Raw genomic sequence first — 21699 nt, 5'->3', positions numbered from 1 at the left:
CCATTATAATATTTATCTAGCATTTGTTTGGCAACATAACCTTACTTAATGTTCTCTTTAATATGTTAGATATGATTGATGTTGTTTTGAACACTAGGAATGGGCCTTATAGCCTATAGGAGGTTGCCAAATATCTTTAGTCATCACTCTTCAATAGAATGTTTATTTTTTAATCAAACATGTTAAGGCTAGCACAACAAGGATAACTCAGTCTATATAAAGAGATTTAGAGTCCTAATTAATAGGTACTAAGACTATTTGAGCAGGTCATCCTTGACAAAGGACCATTTAGGCTTACCTTAATATTATCAAGTCTTTATCAACGTTTATTATGCCCTCTATTAATATATAATGACTGTTTAATCAATCTATGAAGGATTTGACTCTTCTGTTTTTTGTCTGGTGAGTAGACTTCAACAGTAGGGTTTATGTTTTCAATGCCATATTATTTTCACGATCAACAGCCTTTAGGGCTCAGGCACATAAAAATAAGCACATCTTGGTTGTTCTAATTGCTTTCACTTTACTCTGGCTTTTCGAGTTTAAGTACATGGAAAAATCATATTTCTACAGGGGATGATCCAAATCTGGCTGTATTTTATTTGTGGATGCAGGTTTTAATGTTGAAAAAGTTCAATACAAGAATGTCCAGTTCACAGTATGGGATGTGGGTGGACAGGAGAAGCTTAGGCCTCTTTGGAGGCATTACTTCAACAACACTGATGGCCTGGTAAAAATATAACCCAACACAGCTATGGAATGCTTTTGAGTGTTACAGAAGCAGAATATACGTTTCAGTTGTATGTTATGGAGGTTAAAGGTGATTAAATCAAATACAATAGTTTTCGTTAGTATGTTTCTCTGAATTGCAAAAATTCTTGAAGAGTTGTATTAATTGTCAGTTTTGAAGTGGCCAACATAATAATTTGGATCAGTTGGTACAAATCCTTTCTGGAATATTGGTTCACAGGGATGGTGGGGAAGGGCTATTACAGGAGGTGCAGTATCTAGTCACTACTACCTGTAATATTAAGTGCAACTGAAAACTAGCAAATTTTGGTTATAGACTGCCAAAATCCTCGTTGTGTAACTGTAAACTCTTCTTAAATCGGCATCAGTTTCGATCTAGAAAACATGTGAGAACTCGCACATGTATTTTCAACATTATGAAATTATATATGTAGAAAAGTGATGCTAATTCAAATTTTTGTTTGGAAATTCACCTCACTTATGAGAATTACTCCATTCATCTTGGGATAAGTTTTGGCATTTAGATCAGATTTGGCTCTCTAGAATTTTAAGAAAGATATAGATACTCTTCAAGGTGGAGGAAAGCAGATCTGTTAGCTCTCCTTGGTTAAGTTGGAAGGGGAACATGGTGTGCCCACTGTTCAGCTCAAGCTTGTGTTAATTATGATGTACAAGTATATTGATTTTAATGTAATACACAGCATTTTAAGAAAAAAAATGTTGCCAATTATTCTTTTGATAGGCCAGTTCAAAACAAGCATATGTAACTAAAAGTCCCTGCATCAGGCCATGAGAAACCATTGAAATTTTTTCGAGTGAGGTGAGCTCTCAAGAGGTGTTAATCTGCAAGGTGACATGTCTTGGAAAATGGTCTTTGTTATTATCATTATTATCACTATCCAATTTTAAGGTCACGGCCAAGCCAGACACCACATTGGTGTATGAGACCCCCTTGTTTGTTGGACAAGGGACCCACCTCCGCTGGTGTATGAGATCCCTTGTTTGTGGGACAAGGGAACCACCTCTGCGCAGTGATTTGACTGCTAAGTCTACGAAGGCATACATACTCGACCCCATCTGCTTTTGAACCTGTGACCTCTTAGGATGAATGATGACCTGAGTTTTAAGCTAGCAAGTACTGACTTGTTTGTATTTGTGGGATGGAGTGGGTTTGGGGCCAGTACTGGCTGGTTATAGCGGTACTTTCTTGTTCCACTGGTACTGGCTGCAAACCATCAGATGATACATGAAAGTTAAGAACCAAAATTGAGGTGGTAGATACTCTTTCATATTAAAAATCCTTCTTCAGTTTCTATCTCGATACATTCAATGTTTTAAAACTTGGACTTGGAGTCAAAATCAGTTGAGGGTCATCTCAGACTTGGATTGACTCAGACCGATCTGGTTTCAGTGACTGTTTACTAAAAAGTACATAAAATATTTAAATTTTAATGAAAATAATATATTTTAAAGATTTTAAATTATCATTCGAAAATATTGTTGAAATTTTGAAAGAAAGAGTTATGAATAAATGAAGAACATTTAAATCCACGATTACTTATATTGGGATCCTCATCATTGGCATTACCCTTTGCCTCTACCTTGATCCTCTAGGCACATAGTCAATGCTACCGTATTTTGATGAAGCTGCTTAGACCATGCCTTAAAATATGGTAGAAAAAACTTAACATCCCTGACCAGTGATTTTGGTTTGAGTGAAGGGTACATTTTTGCTAAGGCCCTGACAAAGGAGTTTAACAATCAATATGACCGACATCCAGGTACATAGAGGGCTTTGTGTTATTGCTTAAATGCCAATCCCATACTCTCATTCGTGACAGAATTGATTGAAAATGTTGCAATCCTACTAATCTTGAAATCCTAAAAATTGTTAAGTTCGCTGAATTTTGAATGGGATATGAAATTCTACTTTATCCATATGAACTCTGATGAGGTTGGAACACAGGGTACAAGTATACACAAAATAAGAGGCCTTCCACAATGGGGTAATCAAGGAAGAGGTGTATATTGAGCAACGTTAGAGATTTGAGGTGCATGGCAGGGAGTCACATGTATGTAGATTGAAGAGGGCACCTTGTGCATGGTACTCTATGTTGATTTGTGGTAGCATCAGATGTGCTCTAGCCACGAAAATTGGTGGAGAGGATAAGGCACATGAGATCTCACTTTTTTATCATGTCTTGTGCTCAAGATGTGTCTTCTCCCTAGCCCAACCTCCCCTTTATAAGTTTGAATTATTAACTGAATCCACATCCTTAACCTTCAAAGTGATCGATGATTGAAATTAGATCTCAACATTACTTGAGATCAACAGTTGAGATTCATCTAATTCACTAATGCAAATAATATTGTATTCCATTAGATTAACTTACTATATCTTATAAAAGTCAATTAATTTAATAATTAAAGTAATTGCTAAGGTTAAGGGTCATTTAGGTGAATTTCACACATTTAGACACTTACATGTGCAAAAGTACCTGCCTGAGCTACAACCATGAACAAGTTAGTGGGCTAGTGATAATAGTGATGCAAACTAGGGGCAATATCTCTTTGTGGGATGTTGAGATCTCCAGAATTGATGAATGAACTTAAACCCCTGTTCTCAAGGAAATACCAAAGCTTGAACCCTGACAACTTAGATTGTTTAGAATTTATACTTGTCTTTCAAGATATAAACACTGATTTTTGATTATACCATGAATACATCAGAGTAGACTTATCTTATGATTCATACAACAAGGATTATGAAATTTGTGTCAAAATGACACCTATTGGTTCCATACAAAATTCAAACACACACTTAACACCAAAACCAATTTCAAAACCAACCCAGGACTATCACACTTCAATTTAGATTAGTACTCAATTGAAAACCACACCAAAGGTGACTGAACTTATTGAAACCCTAACTTAACCGAAGACATGGCTAATCAATATAATCAAGCAACCAATGGAACAAGTTATGTAATCAATTGATCCTATGAGGCCAATCAATATAAGAAAAATGGCATTATAACAATCTTGCAATCCACTGATTTGGTGAAATTTCTTCCTTATGTTTAAGTGAAGTGCTGAGTTGTTGAGAATAGCGGTGCCACCTAGGGGACAATACCCCCTTGCACGATGTCGAGAACTCTAGAATTGATTAATTAAGTTGAACACTTATTCTCAAGATAACCAAAACTTGGACCTTGACTTCCCAGATCGTTCATGTTTTAAGCCTCTGACTTTCAAGAAATTAGACACTGATTTTCTGATTACATTGTGTACACATTAGAATAGATTCCTTGCTTTATGATTTTGACAACCCTGATTATATTGTTGAAAATTGGGATGAAATTCCTTGAATAAAATTTCATTTCTGACCTTTCTAAAGTGACTTTCTAAAATTAGGAAGACATGTTTATCTTTTCAACCATGACTTTCCAAAAATACTAAATCACCTTTCATCAATTTGTAATCATATGATGGAAAATCACTGAACTTGTCCTTAATCAATCTCAATTGTTTAAATTATGAAGAATGACATATGGGATGTTGTGCCGAGACCAAAGGGGAAATTTGTGATGACTTTAAAGTGGCTATTCAAGATCAAACATGGAGTTGATGGTAGCATTGAGAAATATAAAGCAAGGTTTCTGGGCCGATGGTTCTCCCAGAAAGAACGAGAAGATTATGATGATATATTTGCACCCGTGGCTTGATATACAACCATTCGTTCGATAGTTTCTCTTGCCGCAAGTCAAGGAAGGACCCTTCATCAGATGGACGTGAAAAAAACATTCCTTCATGGCATGTTATAGGAAGAAGTGTACGTTGAACAACCACAGGGATTTGAAGTAGAGGACCAAAAGACACATGTTTGCAGGTTGAAGAAGGCATTGTATGGTTTGAAACAAGCCCCTCGAGCATGGTATGCCTGCATGGATTGTTATTTAGTGAAGTTGGGATTCACAAGAAGCAATGCTGATCCCAACCACCACCTCAAGGTAGTCCAAGTTATGCCGTTGATTTTGGTTTTATATGTCGACGATCTATTCTTGACAGGTAGTGAGCCACTGATGATCGAGTGTAAGAGGGAGTTAGTCTCTGAATTTGAGATGGACCTTGGACTCATGCACTACTTTCTAGGCCTTGAGGTATGGCAAAGGTTCGATGAGATTTTCATTTCACAAGGAAAATATGTCATGAAGTTGTTGGAGAGATTTGGAATGACAGAATGCAAGTCCCTGCGCATACTGATGGAAATGAATTTCAAGAAGTTATGTGGAGAAGCAGCATGACTTGGTTTGGCGAATCCATCCGAGTATAGACAAGTTGATTGGGGCTTTGATGTTCTTAGTGAACACCTGTCCGGACATATGCTATGCAGTGAACACGTTGAGTGAATTCATGACTTAGCCTCTCCATGCACATTAGATTGTTGCAAAACACATTTTGAGATATTTGCACGGGATGATCACACTTGGTCTTGGGATATTTTGCAGGGGATGTTCGACTTCATGGATATACCAATGCTGATTGGGCAGGAAATGTTGTTGATAGGAAGAGTACATTTGGATGTTGTTTTAGCCTTGGATCTGCTATGATATCTTGGATGAACAGGAAACAAAAGTTCGTAAATGTTGTTGATAGGAAGAGTACATTTGGATGTTGTTTTAGCCTTGGATCTGCTATGATATCTTGGATGAACAGGAAACAAAAGTTCGTAGTATTGAATACCGCCAAGATGGAGTAGATTACCGCTAGCATGGCTAGTTGCGAAGCAGTGTGGTTGAGGAAGCTCTTTGGAGAGCTATTTGAACAAGTCCTAGACACTACAGTGATATATTGTGACAAAAGTGCAGTGATATATTGTGACAAAAGTGGGATCCGTTTGGCAGAGAATCTCGTATTTCATGACAAGTCCAAGCACATAGAGATTCGATATCATTACATTCGAGACATCGTGTAGAGTGGAGTTGTTAGATTCCATCATATGTCGACAGATGAGCAGATTGTTGATATTCTCACCAAGGATTTGTTGAAAGGGAAGTCCTTGGTCTTTAGAGAGCAACTTGGATTGATGGATGTGACCCCTCCTGATAAGGGGCATCATTGATCGAGAACACTGAGCTAACTCTTCTCCCTTGTCTGAGATTCCAGGGCAAGGAATTGAGATGGAGGGCTCTTGGGGTTGAGGGATCTCTAGACAATAGGGTCGTAGATGTTGCTCCCTTATCTATCAGCTAGAGGGCTAGAGATGTTAGCTCCGTTATCGTGGTCTATGCAGAGTATACCCTAGTGAATATCATACCCACAAGCTGGGCTTGTTAGGAATACCGCTCCTCGTTTGGCCAACGGGTTGAGAGAGTGCTTGGAGGTGTACAACCCAAGTTGATTATGATGCAGGTGTTCTACCACATGGCTCTTGAGGGTCATTGTTGGGAAGACCAGTGGGCAATAGGATGGGTGCAGATGTGCTCCACTATGCGATAAACTCTATTGCTTGATATGTGGTAGAAGATGTTTTGCTCCTCCATGAGATTTCGGGTTGAGATGTGCTCCTCCATGTAGTTTCAGGTTGAGATGTGTTCTTTGATATTGGTTCAGATTGAAATGTTCTCTTCAATGTTATAGAGGGTGGTAGCTAATGCTCCCTGATGATTCTTCTTCGTTAGATTCGAGAATGCTTCAGTAGATAGAGTTGAGCAGAGATGGGACATGATATGACGACATGATACATATGATTATTACATGATGCAGTTGAAATTTCTCCCTAGTTGAGATGCAGTTTTAATTTGGCAACTTAGTGACAAATTCCAACCATGGGACTAAAGTTCTTTTCGAGAGGACCAATTTTGACTATTGAAGCGCTCAATTTGGACGAGGGAAAGTGTAATTTTGGATTGAAGCCCACAATGTCACATTTGATCAAGTTGGCCCTAACAGGGAAATGTTCACCCTTGGAAGCCTATAAATACGAATGATCTCAAGCTCATTTTGACATCATCAAGCATCTTCTTCTTCTCTTCTTCATTGATTGGTTTGCACAGGGCTGAGGCTGGGTTAAGAAATTTGGTTCGTATAGGTTTGAAGCTTGCACATGTTTTAGGGTTTTGGGTCACAATTGCAGGCTTGCCACAAGCAAATTTCGGATATAATCTCAAGCTTGCAGGCTCAACAATGCGGTTGGAAGCTCTCAACCGCACACACACCTCTTTCTCTATGCGGTTGGGCTCTAGGGCTGAAATTTGACATTTGACCGCACACAGGAAAAGTTGTCTCTGATCTATATTGATGCTAGGAACATATTTCTGAATGTTGTTGGGTTAATTTTGCTAGATTATTTTGTATTGGGTTCATTGTACTCTTTGCTGAACATTTTATGACAATCTAATAAGAAGAATTTCAAAGTGCTTTCACTATAGTGGGTTTTTCCTTGGTTTTTGAACAAATCTGGTGTCTCTTGGTGATGTGTTGATTGTCTCCTTTGTCATTGGATTTACTGTTGATGATTGGAAATCTTAATTATTGATGAAAGATTGCTAATACAAGAATTGATTTGGGCTAAAGTAATTGAAGCCTTAAATGAAAGGTACGTTTGTTGGTTATTGTGAGAATTCTAAAGCTTACAAAATATACGCACCTGGTCAAAGAAATATAGAATTTAGTAGGGATGTAACATTTGATGAAGATGCAACTCTTGGAAAAGCAAGAGACACTACTCTTCCTCTTGGTAATGTTGATAGTCAAGATGATGTATTTGAAATACAACAAGATCCTGAAGCTAAAACTGATCTTGCTGATGAACCCATGGGTCCTTTGGATCCTCCTCCATGTGATCCTCCTTTTAAAAGGAGACCTTAATGGCTTCGTGACACTCTTCAAGATGCTGATAAACATGCCGCCCCTAGAGGAACTTTCAGAGAAAGCAAGAAACCTTGTTAGTTCCAAGGATATGTTGTAGCCATGAGCAACATTATTCAAGTTGAACTGTGCAATTTTGAAGAAGCTGTAAAGGCCCAAGTGTAGAAAGATGCAATGATTGAAGAATACGAATCCATCATTCATAATGATGTATGGGAAATGGTTTGAAGACCCCAAGGTAAATCTGTTGTATCTTCTAAATGGTTGTGTAAAATTAAAGATGGCGTTGATGGTAGTATTGAAAAATATAAAGCTAGATTTGTGGCTAGAGGTTTCTCTCAGAAAGAGGGAATTGACTATGACAAAATTTTTGCAGTTGTTGCTTGTTAGATCACCATCCGATCTATTGTAGCTCTAGCTGCTAGCCAAGGATGGTCTCTTCACCAAATGGATGTGAAGATTACTTTTTTGCTTGGCTTCCTTAAAGAAGTATTTGTGGAGCAACCACAAGGCTTTGAAGTACATGATCCAAAAACTCTTGTGTAGGCTGAAGAACGCCCACTATGGTTTGAAGCAAGCTTCAAGAGCTTGGTATGCTTGCATAGATAACTTCTTGACGAAGCTTGGTTTTACCAGAAGCGATGCAGATCCAAATCTTTACTTTAAGATAGTCCAAGGTATGCCTTTGATTTTGGTATTGCATGTTGATGATTTATTTTTCTTCGGTAGTGAACCTCTTATTCTCTAGTGTAAGAGGAAGTTAGCTTTTGAATTTGAAATGAAAGATTTTGGTTTGATGCACTACTTTTTAGGCCTAGAGGTATGGCAAAAATCTGGTGAGATTTTCCTTTCTCAAGGAAAATATGTTGTCAAACTATTCGAGAGGCTTGTCATCACTGAGTGTAAGTCCATGAATACTCGAATGGAAATGAATTTCAAGAGGCTTTGTGGTAAAGCTGCAGGCCCTGATTTGGCTAATCCTTCCAAGTATTGTCAACTGATTGGGGCACTGATGTTCTTAGTGAACACTAGACCAGATATATGATTTGTGGGCAATACTTTGAGTCAATACATGATTAAGCCTGCTCATGCACACTGGGTTGCTGCAAAGCATGTGTTCAAATACCTACATGGGACCATCAATCTTGGATTGAGATAATGCAGAAGATGTAAGGCTACATTGATACTCTAATGTTGATTGGGTTGGTAACTCTACTGATAGAAAGAGCACATTAAGGTGTTGTTTCAGCGTAGGATATGCCATGATATCTTGGATGAGCAAAAAGCAAAAGTCTGTTGCCCTTAACACGACTGAAGCATAATACACTGCTGCTAGAATGGCTAATTGTGAGGCAGTATGGCTAAGGAAGCTCTTTGGAGAGTTGTTTGAGCAAGTATTAGATACTACAGTAATTTACTATGACAAGAAGAGTGGGATTCGACTTTGCCGAAAATCCCATGTTCCATGACAAGTCCAAACACATTGAGATCAAATATCGCTATATTCAGGATATGGTGCAAAGAGGAGCAATAAGACTTCACCATATATCGATTGATGACCAGATCACCGACATTCTTACCAAGCCTTTACCGAAAGGGAAGTTCCTGGTTTTCAAAGAGCAACTTGGACTGATAGATAAGACCCTTCATAGAGAGGGTGGTCATTGATGATAAGCTTTGGATGTGCGAGATTGTCATGTGTTGACAAGTGGATCTCCCCAAGTTGTGATGAGCCTTGGATGTGCCAGATCCTTGTCATGTGTTGACAAGTGGATTCCCCCAAGCAGTGATGAGCTTTGGATGTGTGAGATCTTTGTCATGTGTAAACAAGTGGATCCCCTCAAGTGTGTATGGGGTGATGGATGTATCTCCCCTATGATGATTCTACTTCATTAGTTTGTAACATCATTGTTCCAAAACAAAGATAGTAGAGATCGTTGTATTAGAAAGAAATCCCTCCCTAGCTAAGAGGGAGTGTTGAAATTTGACAGCTATGGGATGAATTTCCTTGAATAAGATTTTATTTTTAACTTTTCTGAAGTGACTTTCTAAAAATAGAATAGAAAGTCATGTATATTTTTGCAACCATGACTTTCTAAAAATAGTAAGTCACCTTCCATCAATTCGTAATCATATATATATGATGGAAAATCACTTAACTTGTCTTTAATCAATCTCACTTGTTTAATTTTTAACTTAATCATTAATATTATTATTACTATTATCCTCTTTATGGTATTATTATATTATTACTAAAAAGAAATTCAAGTCTCTCAATCATGAGACTCTATCATATGTGACTCCCCTTAATTAATGCATATGTTACTCTCTCTCTCTTAATGGATTAATTCCTCTCTCTCTCTTAAATGCTCTTACACACCACTTACACTCTCTTATATACATATTATGATTCATCATAAGAAGATTCCTCATACACGTCTTTAATGCATAAGTTACACTTCTCTCCTAATTGAGTAAGTTCCACTCCTCTCCTTTAAGGCATAAGTTACATTTCTATTTTGGCATATGTACTCCTCAATGCATAGGAGTTACTCCCTCATGAGTTCGACCTCCTTGGTCTTCCTATATATTTGTCTCTCTCATCCTCACTTGATACACTTGTGCTTGTGAAAGGAAAATTTGAACTTGAAAGAGAGAGAGAGAGTTGAAGAGAAAGAACAGATCTTGGAGAGTCAAAGTGATTTAGTGTTTACATCAGCTACTGCTATCAATGATCTTCTTCAGATTTGGGTGAACTTCTTCATTCTCTTATTGTACTTTATATCTCTGCTAAACAATTGATTTCTAATAGAAGAAGAATCTGGTTGGGTTTTCCTCTGGTCATTGACCTAACTTTTCTGTCTCATTGAGTTCTTGGCTGTTTTCCATTGTGCATATGGTTTATGTTTTATCTACAATTACTTAACTTATTTTGTAGCATAAAGAAGTTATGGATTTAAGTGATTGTAACAGCATTAGAACTTCAGAATTTCAACACATTTATGCCAAATGACACTTATTCCATACAAACACACCCATGTCACTAGAAACAAATTCAAAAATGAGTCAAAACTTTCACACACCAGTCTAGCCTAATGTTTAATACAAAACCACGCTAAAAGCGATGGAACTTGTTGAAACCTTAAGCTAACCAATGACATGACTGATCGACATAATCAGCAACCAACAGAACAAGTCATGTAATCGATTGACCCTATGAGGCCAATCAGTACAAGTAAAATGGCAGTATAATCAATCATGCAATCCGCTGATTTGGTGAAATTTCTTCATGCGCTTGCCTGTAAAGCAACCCAACAAGTATGCTAGCTGCAACTGTGAACATCACTGTTCACTGCTTTGTAATAGGAATGCGGAAATCCCAAGTGTTTTTAAAGACAACCCTTGAAATATGTCCTCCATCCATGGCTTAAAATGATTAGCACAAAAGCTTGTATCCAAGCAGTGACTAAACTCAGAGTCCAAGTGCAGAAATAAAATCAGATTGTAAAATGATTATCGAATCTGAAAATTTCTTTTGTTGTTTGGCAATAACAGCTGTTGTTATCGACTCCATCCTGTTGGAAAAAATCATATTTCATCCACAGCTTAAAATGATTAGCACGAAAACTATTATTGTTGTAAGGATTAGCCAGTTTTTAAAAAAACATATATTAATTTTTAAATATATAGTTTCAGAATTAATATATTATTAATAAATATTAATTAAATTGTTATAAAATAAAAAATTATATTTAAAATTTTAAAAATAATGTATCATAATATTCAAACTTTAATACTATTATTATATTTAAATTAAATGACCATTAAACTTACTTTATGGAACTTACTTGAGGACAACACCCAGCCCATAAAGAATGAGGACTTGACGTCATCAAAATGACTCTACTTGTTAATACTACTATAATAGACTCTAAAGGAGTTTACTATTTGTTTATGAAATTTGATAGTACGAAGTCGCTCGTTCTATCTTTTTTTACGCTTTAACTAAAAGAAAACTTAATTAGAATATTTAAATGGTCGTAGCATATAATTTATAATATGGTCAACCAAAGAAAAAATTAATGTACTATTGCAGCCAACTCCCTTGTTAATTATTAGCTACGCCGGTTTTTCCATTATCACGTGGTGATAAGTACGCTGACTTGGAACCTTGTTAATTATTAGCTACGCTGGTTTTTCCATTATCACATGGTGATAAGTACGCTGACTTGGAATTTTGCACTGATGTCGAACAGTTTTAGACATTGACAGATGCTGGGCAGATCTGAATCCGAATCGGTCTCCAATATGGGGATCTTTGGATCCAGCCATTGGGGCTGACGGATCCGGTAAACTGTTAGAAAAAAACAATCTTCTTATGGAACTGAAAGCTGTTATTTTACTGGACTAATATTTAAGCTGGCTACTTTTCTTGAATCAGCAATTTCATAAGCTAGGAAGGGTAGCTCTTTTGCTGATTCTGTTTTCCAGTTTGATTTCTTGCACCTCTTCATGCTCAGACTTGAAACGATCGTTAGATGATCCAAAAATAATTTATTATCATAGGTTATAAAATTGAAATAAAATAGTTATTAATTTAAGAAATTAAATTAATAATTATTATTCTAGAATGATTAATTATTTAATGGAGACAATTAGAATTAGTATATTGTTGTAACAAGATATGACTCTCCAAATGTGTCGTATCTTAGGCTCTATTTTAGGAGATTAGTTAGCTAGTTGGTTTGAATAGCATTTAATGTAAATGGACACTTGTTATTTAATAAGTGATCCATAATTAGAGGTAGTTAGGACATGGAGCTTATAAATAGCTCATTGCAAGAGTGTTTGTGTTGTTCAGGTGTAAACTCTTGCAAAATCAATTATGTAATTGTTTTTTTTTTGATCAATAAAATTACGTGTCTGAGGACACTTCTGCCATTATTGTGGTATCAGAGCTCCAGTAATGATGCAGTGGATGTGAGGAGGATATTCCAGCTCAACAAAGTCCTGGAAAACTCCATTCAATTGATCAGCAAATGATTGGTATGGTATTTGTCAAGTTTTTTGTTTAAAAGGAACATAAATTTTATTAATGATTGAATTGGCCAAAGATAAGAAAAGAACATTCGATTTGTGATTGTCACAAATGAGGAAATGATCAAATTTATTGTAATAAGACCTATTGGTTTCGTTCTTGGACATCCCCTTCAGAAGAAATAAAAGTTTTGTACTGCGATTTCTGGCCTGGCGATTACTGTAGGGTCCACCTGTAGTTCCACCAGCAGCCCAGGCTCGCATTCCAGAATTTGTAAGCTCTGCTCTAAGTTTCTCAACTTCGCTGGCCATAGAAATCAAGTTCTTCTCCATAGCCTGCTTGTTCGGACTGCTCATTATTTGCCTTCTTTTCATATTCAATCGCTGTCCTGGATCGTATCAATTCCTGACGTAAACTGTCAAGCTCTGCCCTCAATGTCGGAACCTGCTGGAGATCAGCTTGTGCTCTAGACAATTCTTGATTCAGAGTTTGCACTTGCACTGAAAATTCTTGATGAGAGCCATTTAGATTTTGAGTACCAGCACGCAATCGCATAACGTCGGCCCTCAAGGGCTCCACTGCCCATAGTTCTGCGTCTAAACTCTACATTTGTCAATCAGATCCCTTGCTTGCCGATCTTTATCATCTCTTACATTGCCTATAATCTGATACGAGCCAATTGTCATTGAACTAGGTTATGGACACAAACTGAGCTCGGTTTCGCTTGTGTATTGAGCGCGATCTTTGTGAGCTTTCACGCAGGGCAGTCCACATGATAGCAAGCCACAGCCCGAGCACTTCTATTTCCAAGGGTGTTTTCGCAATGCTTGCAATTTGGCCGTTTTGTTGCTGTTCGACAGTTTTCCATTCCATTTTCTTGAGGATCTTTCATTTCGTTTCCTTCTATTCGCTGCTGGACTAATATTGCTGCTATGAATTTTCAGGCTAGTCGTGATAAGTATGCTTAACAAATGTTCATATATGAACGCTTTAGGGCAGTGTATATGAATAAGCCAATCAGCAAAGCCAGCCGAAGCCAGCGAAGCCAACCTGCCAGCCAAAGCCAACCTGCCAGCCAAAGCCAGCCGAAGCCAGCTAAGCCCAAGCCAGCCGAAGCCAGCTAAGCCAACCTGCCAGCCGAAGCCAGCCAAGCCAGTCAAAGCCAGTAAAACTAGCGGAAGCCGGCGTGAAAACCAACGAGAGTTAGTCAGCAACCCACGTGAAAGTTGCCAGCCTGAAAGTCGATTGAAGAAAAGTGAATGAATGTGTTTAAGATTTTAATTCAGGTTTAAGACTTTCACAAAGTTCTTTTAAATGAATGAGTTTAAAAGAAATTAAAAAAGAAATAAGAAGTGTTTTGATTTGTATTTGGAGCGATAAGGTGCATTACATTTTGTAAATTTGAAGACTATTTTGTGGAGATATAAGTGTATTATTTTGTATTTGGAGTAATAAGGAGATTTTTATTTGTAATTTGTAAATTGGAGAGATAAGGTTTGTTGGGTAATTTGTTTCAAGAAGTTATTTTTTATTTTTTTTAATTGGGATCATCACATTGTAACTCAAAGTAATTTTACTTTGAGGGGGGGTAAATTTTTTTTTACCAGATTGTGCAAAAGCACCATTGTAAAAATCAAATTTTGAAAGTTACCTTGTAAAAATTTGAGAAATTGACTAGAGCCAAGTGCAAAGCTCAGTCAATTGTCTCCTGTTTTGACGACTATTCGAGGGTCAAGGCCAAGCCCCGATAGATCGTGTTTTTTGCGTGTTGTGTTGACTATCTTGTCATTTCCGTTCTGATTCTTGGTGCGACGCTTCAACGCTAAAATGTCTAAGTTGATTAATTTGTTTTCTGATTCCGACAAACTAGAAGGCACCAAATCTTATAAAACATGGCATCGACTCATCGAAAGCACACTCATTTATGTGATGGAGATGTTAAGCCAAATAAACCCACAGATGCAGCTGCACTAGCAAAATGGGAAATCAAGAATGCTAAAGCCTTAGTTCTTATTAAATCTTCTGTGAATGATGAAATGTATGTCCATATAGAAAATGCTATAGATGCATGGACTGCTTTGAAAACTTTTAAAGACCTCTTTGATACTCAGCCTGAATCAAAGAAAGTCGATCTACAATTAAAATTGTTGCAACAAAAATTAACTGAAGGCGGTGATGTTCTTGAATATCTCTCAAGACTTAAGAATATCAGGTGAGAAATTATTAATGCTGGTTTTCCCGCAATTGATGATAGCTTTATGGTCACAATTGTAATTGCTGGGCTTCCTTCTTCCTATACGCATTTTTTAGAGACTCTACAAGTAACTGGGAAATTAGAGAAACTAAAGTTTGATGAGCTTTGTGAAATGTTGAGTCAACATGATAAAACTTTTGGGAAGAAGAAGAAAGTTGGTGAAGATGTTTTTCTCACAGAGGCTAGCACCAGTAAGTCATCAGTAGATAGTTCTCGAGGAAGAGGCAGAGGGAATTAGAATCAAGCAACACATAATTGCGGTCGAAGCCAAAGCAGAGGCAACAATTTTAACAGAGGAGGAAGAAATAATTTTCAAGGTAGAGGAAACAACCAAGGAAGAGGCAATTTTCAAGGACAAGGATATAATAATCAAGGTAGAGGACAATCTCAAAATAGAGGTCAAAGCAGAGGCAGAGGACAATCTTCAGGAAGGGGAAGAGACTTAAGTCAAATTGTGTGTCGAAGATGTAACAAAGTTGGCCATTATGCTGAAGATTGTCGAACATCACTTAATAAAATTCCCAAGTTTCAGCAGCATTCAGCACAATTTGCAAATGATCAAGATGAAGATAACTCAGAATATGTTTTTACTTCCTCACCAGCATCACAAATTTCATCCCATCTTAGAAGTGACTATGAAGATGCCTGGATCTTGGATTCCGGGGCAACTCAGCAAATGACTTGTCGACGTGATTTTTTCTGGAATTTTCAAGATTGACAACTTAATTCCATTTTTCTTGCTGATGATACAAAACATACTCCTTATGGAAAAGGAGTAGTAAAAGTTTTTCTCCCTGGTATTGGAGAAAAAATGATTTCCAATGTATGGTATGTACCCAGTTTCAAGAAAAATTTGCTCTCTTTAGTCACGATTCGACAAGCAGGACATCAGGTGATTATGGAAGATGGTTTAGTGAAGATTAATTCAGTGAAACAGAACTTGAAAACAGTCATGACAGGTTATGAAGATGGAAAACTGTTACGGATGAAAGGGACAGTTATTCCAAGGCATTCTGATTTTGCAGGGGCAGTGACTACAGGTATTTCACCTATAAGACTATGGCATGTAAGATATGGACATTTGAATTTTGAGTCTCTTTCTCAATTGCAGAAACAAGGAATGGTTAAAGGACTTCCCACATTCAAAAGGGAAAATGCAAAATGTGAAGCCTGCATTTATGGCAAACAAAATCGCGAAAGTTTTCCAACAAGTTCATGGCGTGCAAACAGGCGGCTACAACTAGTTCACAATGATGTTTGTGGTCCACTACAAACTTCATTTGGTGGTTGCAAATATTTCCTACTATTCATTGATGATTTCAGCAGAATGACTTGGGTTTACTTCTTGAAGAACAAGTCAGAAGCATTTGATAAGTTTAAAATTTTTCGCCAACTTGTTGAAAATGAAGTCAAAGAAAAGATAGGTACTCTCAGGACGGATAATGGCGGAGAATTCACTTCAAATGAATTCAAAACTTATTGCAGTGAAAATGGCATAAGACATCTCACTAATGTTTACACTCCACAGCAAAATGGAGTAGTCGAAAGAATGAATCGCACTTTGTTAGGAATGGCGAGATCCATGATAACCTTCAAGAGGTTAAGTCCAACATATTGGGCGGAAGCAATTCATACAGCTGTCTACTTAAGAAACAGATCTCCAACTGCTTCTTTAGACGGAATCACACCTTATGAAGCTTGGTTTGGTTTCAAACCTCGAGTTAAACATCTTAGAGTTTTTGGTTCAGTGTGTTATGCCTTAGTTCCGAAAGAAAAACGAACTAAGCTTGACTCAAGAAGTTTAAAATGCATAATGATTGGCTATTCTGATGAGAAGAAAGGGTATCGTCTTTTGACCAATGGAAAATTCATTGTGAGCAGGGATGTCATTTTTGATGAAACAGAGAGTAAGAGTGCTGAAGAAATTGAAAATCTTCTTCACAAGTTAGAAACCAAAGGAAGTAAAAGAAATGGAAAAATGCAAAGTCAACCAACTTCACCAAATTGGTATGAACTTGATTTTCCTTCCTCTGAAGATGAGTCATCTAGTCCATCTACATCAACAACATCATCTGGGTCTTCTAGCAGTTCATCCACATCTCCAAGCAGCAACAGTTCTTCTGATAGTGATTCTCCACATTCTTCACCTGAACGACGAACATCAGTTTATATTAATCCTCTTTACAATGATGGGGACTTTACAGAAGCACAAACAAGTGAGCACCAACTTCCGAAATGGGCAGTTCAACTTTTGAAAGATGTCAAGCCTGATGAACAGAATAAAACTGGCACCAGAAGGGCACATAGAAGTGAAGGCAATTTTGCCTTGATAGCAAATGATTTTACTGAACCTTCCACATACAAAGAAGCAGTAAAACATAAAGAATGGCAACAGGCTATGGTTGAAGAATATCAAGCAGTAATTGATAACAACACTTGGAAACTTGTTGATTGTCCAGCAAATGTTAAACCCATAGGGTGCAAATGGGTTTACAGAATTAAGTATAATCAGAAGGGTGAACTTGAAAAGTATAAAGCACGACTTGTCGCAAAGGGTTTTGCGCAGCAGGAAGGCATTGATTATGAAGAAACTTTTGCTCCTACAGCTAAATGGAACACCATCCGATTAACACTTGCATTGGCCGCTCAAAAAGGATGGAAAGTTCATCAAATGGATGTGAAAAGTGCTTTTCTCAACGGGGATTTACAGGAGGAAGTGTATATGACCCAACCACCAGGTTTTGAAGTCGAAGGACAAGAACATAAAGTCTGCAAATTGATCAAGGCTTTATATGGATTAAAACAAGCTCCCCGAGCTTGGTATGCAAAGATGGATGAATACCTTAAGAAAGTTGGTTTTCAACGAAGTGAATCTGATGATACTTTGTATGTGCGACAACAGGGAAAATATCTGGTAATTCTTGTTATGTATGTAGATGATTTGATCATCACTGGCAATCATGATGATCATATTGCACAGGTGAAAAAGGAGTTACATGCAGGTTTTAAGATCACAGATTTGGGATTACTTCACTACTATCTTGGAGTTGAAGTCTTCCAACGTCCACATCATATTTTCATTTCTTAGAGTAAGTATGCCGCAGAGGTTCTTCAGCGATTTGGCATGCAAGATTGCAAGCCCGTTCTCACCCCCATGGAGCAAAACTTGAAACTTTCAAAATTTGAAGGGGGGGGAAAGGTGGACAGTACAACTTACAGACAGTTGATTGGCAGCTTGATTTATTTGACAAATACTCGTCCTGATCTATCTTATGCAGTCAGTATTCTTTCACGTTTTATGCAGGAACCACGAGACAACCACTGGAATGCAGCCAAAAGAGTTCTTCGATATATCCAAGGAATAAAAGATTTTGGTCTTCTTTACATAAAGACTAAAAATTTTGTACTTGGTGGATATTCTGATGCCGACTTTGCTGGGAGTATTGATGATCGAGCATCAACATTAGGTTATTTAATGAACATGGGATCAACAACAGTATCTTGGAGTTGTAAGAAACAAGCTACAGTGGCCACTTCTTCAGCAGAAGCAGAGTACATTTCAGCATGGGAAGCAGCATGTGAAATTGTTTGGTTGCGCCGAATTTTGCAGGACTTGGGCATTTCTCAGGCAAAAGCTACATCATTATTCATTGACAGCCAGTCAGCCATCAAACTTGCCAAGAACCCAGGTTTTTATTCAAAGACAAAGCATGTGGACACCAAGTATCATCATATCAGATCTCTCATTGCCAAAGATGTCCTCAAGCCAGTTTATTGTCCTTCCGAAGATCAGATCTCCGACATTTTCATGAAACCGTTTGGCAGAATAAAATTTACTAAGTTCAGGGATGAACTTGGTATCTGTTGTAATGTATCTTTGGATCATAGGGGGGAATGTTAGATGATCCAAAAATAATTTATTATCATAGGTTATAAAATTGAAATAAAATAATTATTAATTTAAGAAATTAAATTAATAATTATTATTCTAGAATGATTAATTATTTAATGGAGACAATTAGAATTAGTATATTGTTGTAACAAGATATGACTCTCCAAATGTGTCGTATCTTAGGCTCTATTTTAGGAGATTAGTTAGCTAGTTGGTTTGAATAGCATTTAATGTAAATGGACACTTGTTATTTAATAAGTGATCCATAATTAGAGGTAGTTAGGACATGGAGCTTATAAATAGCTCATTGCAAGAGTGTTTGTGTTGTTCTGGTGTAAACTCTTGCAAAATCAATTATGTAATTGTTTTTTTTTGATTAATAAAATTACGTGTCTGAGGACACTTCTGCCATTAACGATCACTGAGAAAAGTTTATAGGTCAGGCTCTAAGCTTTCTTCTTCTTCTTCATAACCATTAGTATCTGTATCATATATGGGCATATGAGGATGATGATCATGTGTCCATGGGCTTCTTCATATTCTTTTCTTCCTCTTGTGGAATCAGAATCAGGAGGAATATTTCAAACAACTTAAAGGGCTAAGTAATCCACGGACCATAGGAAAACCCTGTTAAAAATTAAAATAGCTCCATCAATATGCTTGGCAAGGTCATCACATTGTTTTCCATCTTCTTTATAGTCTTCAAATAAATATGCAATGGATGGAAATATGACACAAACATCCTCTCAGCGAGGAGCTTCGCATGCCCTACTTCATGAAGATACAACAAAATTATTTGACTTTAGGAAATAAACTGTTCCTCTACCCGCTGTCCTCTGATTTCTGGAACTTCATCACTGAGAATTTGGAGATAAGACTCATTCTCAAATCAGACTTGAGAATTTGACATGGAATGCGGACTCAGACTCAACTTGGATTTGTGACTCGTATTAATGAAAAATATATTCTATTCTCAAATTTAGGTTATGCTTTTTCTGTTTTTGTTTTTGTTTTTGTTTTAATTATTAAATAATAAATTTAAACCCCTTTCCTTTTTTGCTTAATTTATTTCAATGAGTTTTAACCAAGTTTAGCTTGATTGAGTCGTAGCCTTACTCTCTGGCTTTGCAAAGTTGGCCACTGAGTCGAGTCTGGATGAGTTTTAAGACAAGGGATCATTCATATGCTTAGTTATCATTGTTACGTTTGCTAGTCAGTAAATTATGATGGAAAGAACCATTCCATTTTGATGAAAATCACCATTTTATACTGATTAATTTTCAAATGTGCAGATATATGTTGTTGATTCATTAGACAGGGAGAGGATTGGGAAGGCCAAAGCAGAATTTCAGGTTTTGATTTTGTTTAATGTGATATTCTTCATGCAGTTATCATTTATTCCAGCGCTTTCTTGACTTTTTGGATGCTGTTATTGTCATTTTAATATTATATTAAAGATTTGTTTTATCATGCACAGGCCATCATCAATGACCCCTTCATGAGGAACAGTGCTATCTTAGTATTTGCAAACAAACAAGATATGGTTTGTACATAGGTTTAATTTTGCTTTCTTTGTGTTCCACGCGAAGCTTGATTTCTATTATCATTCAAACATTTGATTGTAATTTCTGGCGGTTTTAAATAGAAAAGTGCAATGACTCCAATGGAAGTATGTGAGGCTCTTGGGCTTTATGATCTACGAAATAGGAAGTGGCACATTCAAGGTACTTGTGCTACAAAAGGAGAAGGCTTATATGAAGGACTGGACTGGTTGGCTACGACTCTGAAAGAAATGCAAGCTAGCGGACTATCCACGGCAGTTGGTGGTTCAAGAATCGGATAAACATGGTACGTCTCTTTCCTGACCGTATGTTAGCTCCCTTTTGCTATAATCACTGATGACAGACCCTTTCTAATTGGCAGGGACAATGCTGGAATTTGGAATGGCAGGTATCCATTTTATTTGTCATGCGTCTATAACTTGGATATTTGTATCCTACATATTTATGTGAACGAGCATCATGCGGTCTCACACATGCTGATTGGAAAAGCCATATGCGTCATGTACCTTTCGCGATTGCCGAGTTTCTCTCTAGCTGCACAATTATTCAATTGTATGCCCAACTTGCCCTTCGTCCAAATACTTTGTTGTATATTTTAGCTATGTATAAACTAGCCCTTGCATAAGCCAAGGTCAAATTGCACAAATACTTTCAGATTACTGTATGACAGATTTCTAGTCCCTATGGGCTATTGTTCACTCGCTGTGCGAGAATATGGAGGTTTCATTTGAGTTAGACGCAACGATCTGAATTTTAATTTTTATTTTTCCGGTGTAAAAAATATTATTGCTTGGTTTACTTTTTCTTATTCAAAGTTTGTGACACCAGAACATGTATATAGTCAAATCTTTAATTTTTTTTTGTGGTGTATGTTTTGTTTCAAGCATTTTCTTCAAGCTTTCAACACAATAAAAATTTGTTTTGTGTGGGGATAATAATACTATGTCATAACATAAATGTAAATGGTACGCCTTCAAAGTTTGTTGAAGTTTTTGTGTGGATAACACCATTATCTCACACACATAAATCATACACTTTCGCAAAAATGTTTTTGTATGTCTGTCTCTATATATATGCAAACGGAATTTGATGTGGATACTACATGAATTTGTATTTTTCATTAATATTAGTTTAAGAATGTTATTAATGGGACATGAACATGTGATACAAATGGCAAGCTCATATTCACCACACGTTGTTGGGATAGTATTCATGCTTGCTCCACAACAAGATTATTGGAAGAATTTGGTCTCTCTTAAACCCAGGCCGAATTTGTTCTCTTACGCGTTTATAATGCTTGGTGCCATTACTATAAACTAGAAATAAGGATTGC

At 37.0% G+C, this 21699-nt stretch overlaps 1 protein-coding gene and 1 pseudogene across 1 annotated transcript in view; one reads left to right on the top strand and one right to left on the bottom strand.

Moving 5' to 3' along the window:
* LOC149234183 (ADP-ribosylation factor-like) overlaps positions 1-21164 on the top strand; it is a 57297-nt gene extending 36133 nt beyond the window's left edge. Inside the window, exons 3-7 of the mRNA XM_089371785.1 lie at positions 615-730; positions 20097-20156; positions 20282-20347; positions 20450-20652; positions 20728-21164. Coding sequence (XP_089227911.1) covers positions 615-730; positions 20097-20156; positions 20282-20347; positions 20450-20647 — 440 coding nt within the window. The 3' untranslated portion in view covers positions 20648-20652; positions 20728-21164. The remainder of the gene's footprint in view (positions 1-614; positions 731-20096; positions 20157-20281; positions 20348-20449; positions 20653-20727) is intronic.
* LOC149234184 (protein FLX-like 3) lies at positions 12280-13880 on the bottom strand (annotated as a pseudogene).
* Positions 21165-21699: the final 535 nt, after the last annotated feature.

This window comes from Pinus tabuliformis, chromosome 8, assembly GCF_031772625.1.
Source record: "Pinus tabuliformis cultivar Carrire ecotype Pingquan chromosome 8, CPIR1, whole genome shotgun sequence".
Taxonomy (NCBI): Eukaryota; Viridiplantae; Streptophyta; class Pinopsida; order Pinales; family Pinaceae; genus Pinus; species Pinus tabuliformis.
The sequence above is the reverse complement of the archived record's forward strand: the minus strand, read 5'-3'. Positions and strand labels throughout refer to the sequence as shown.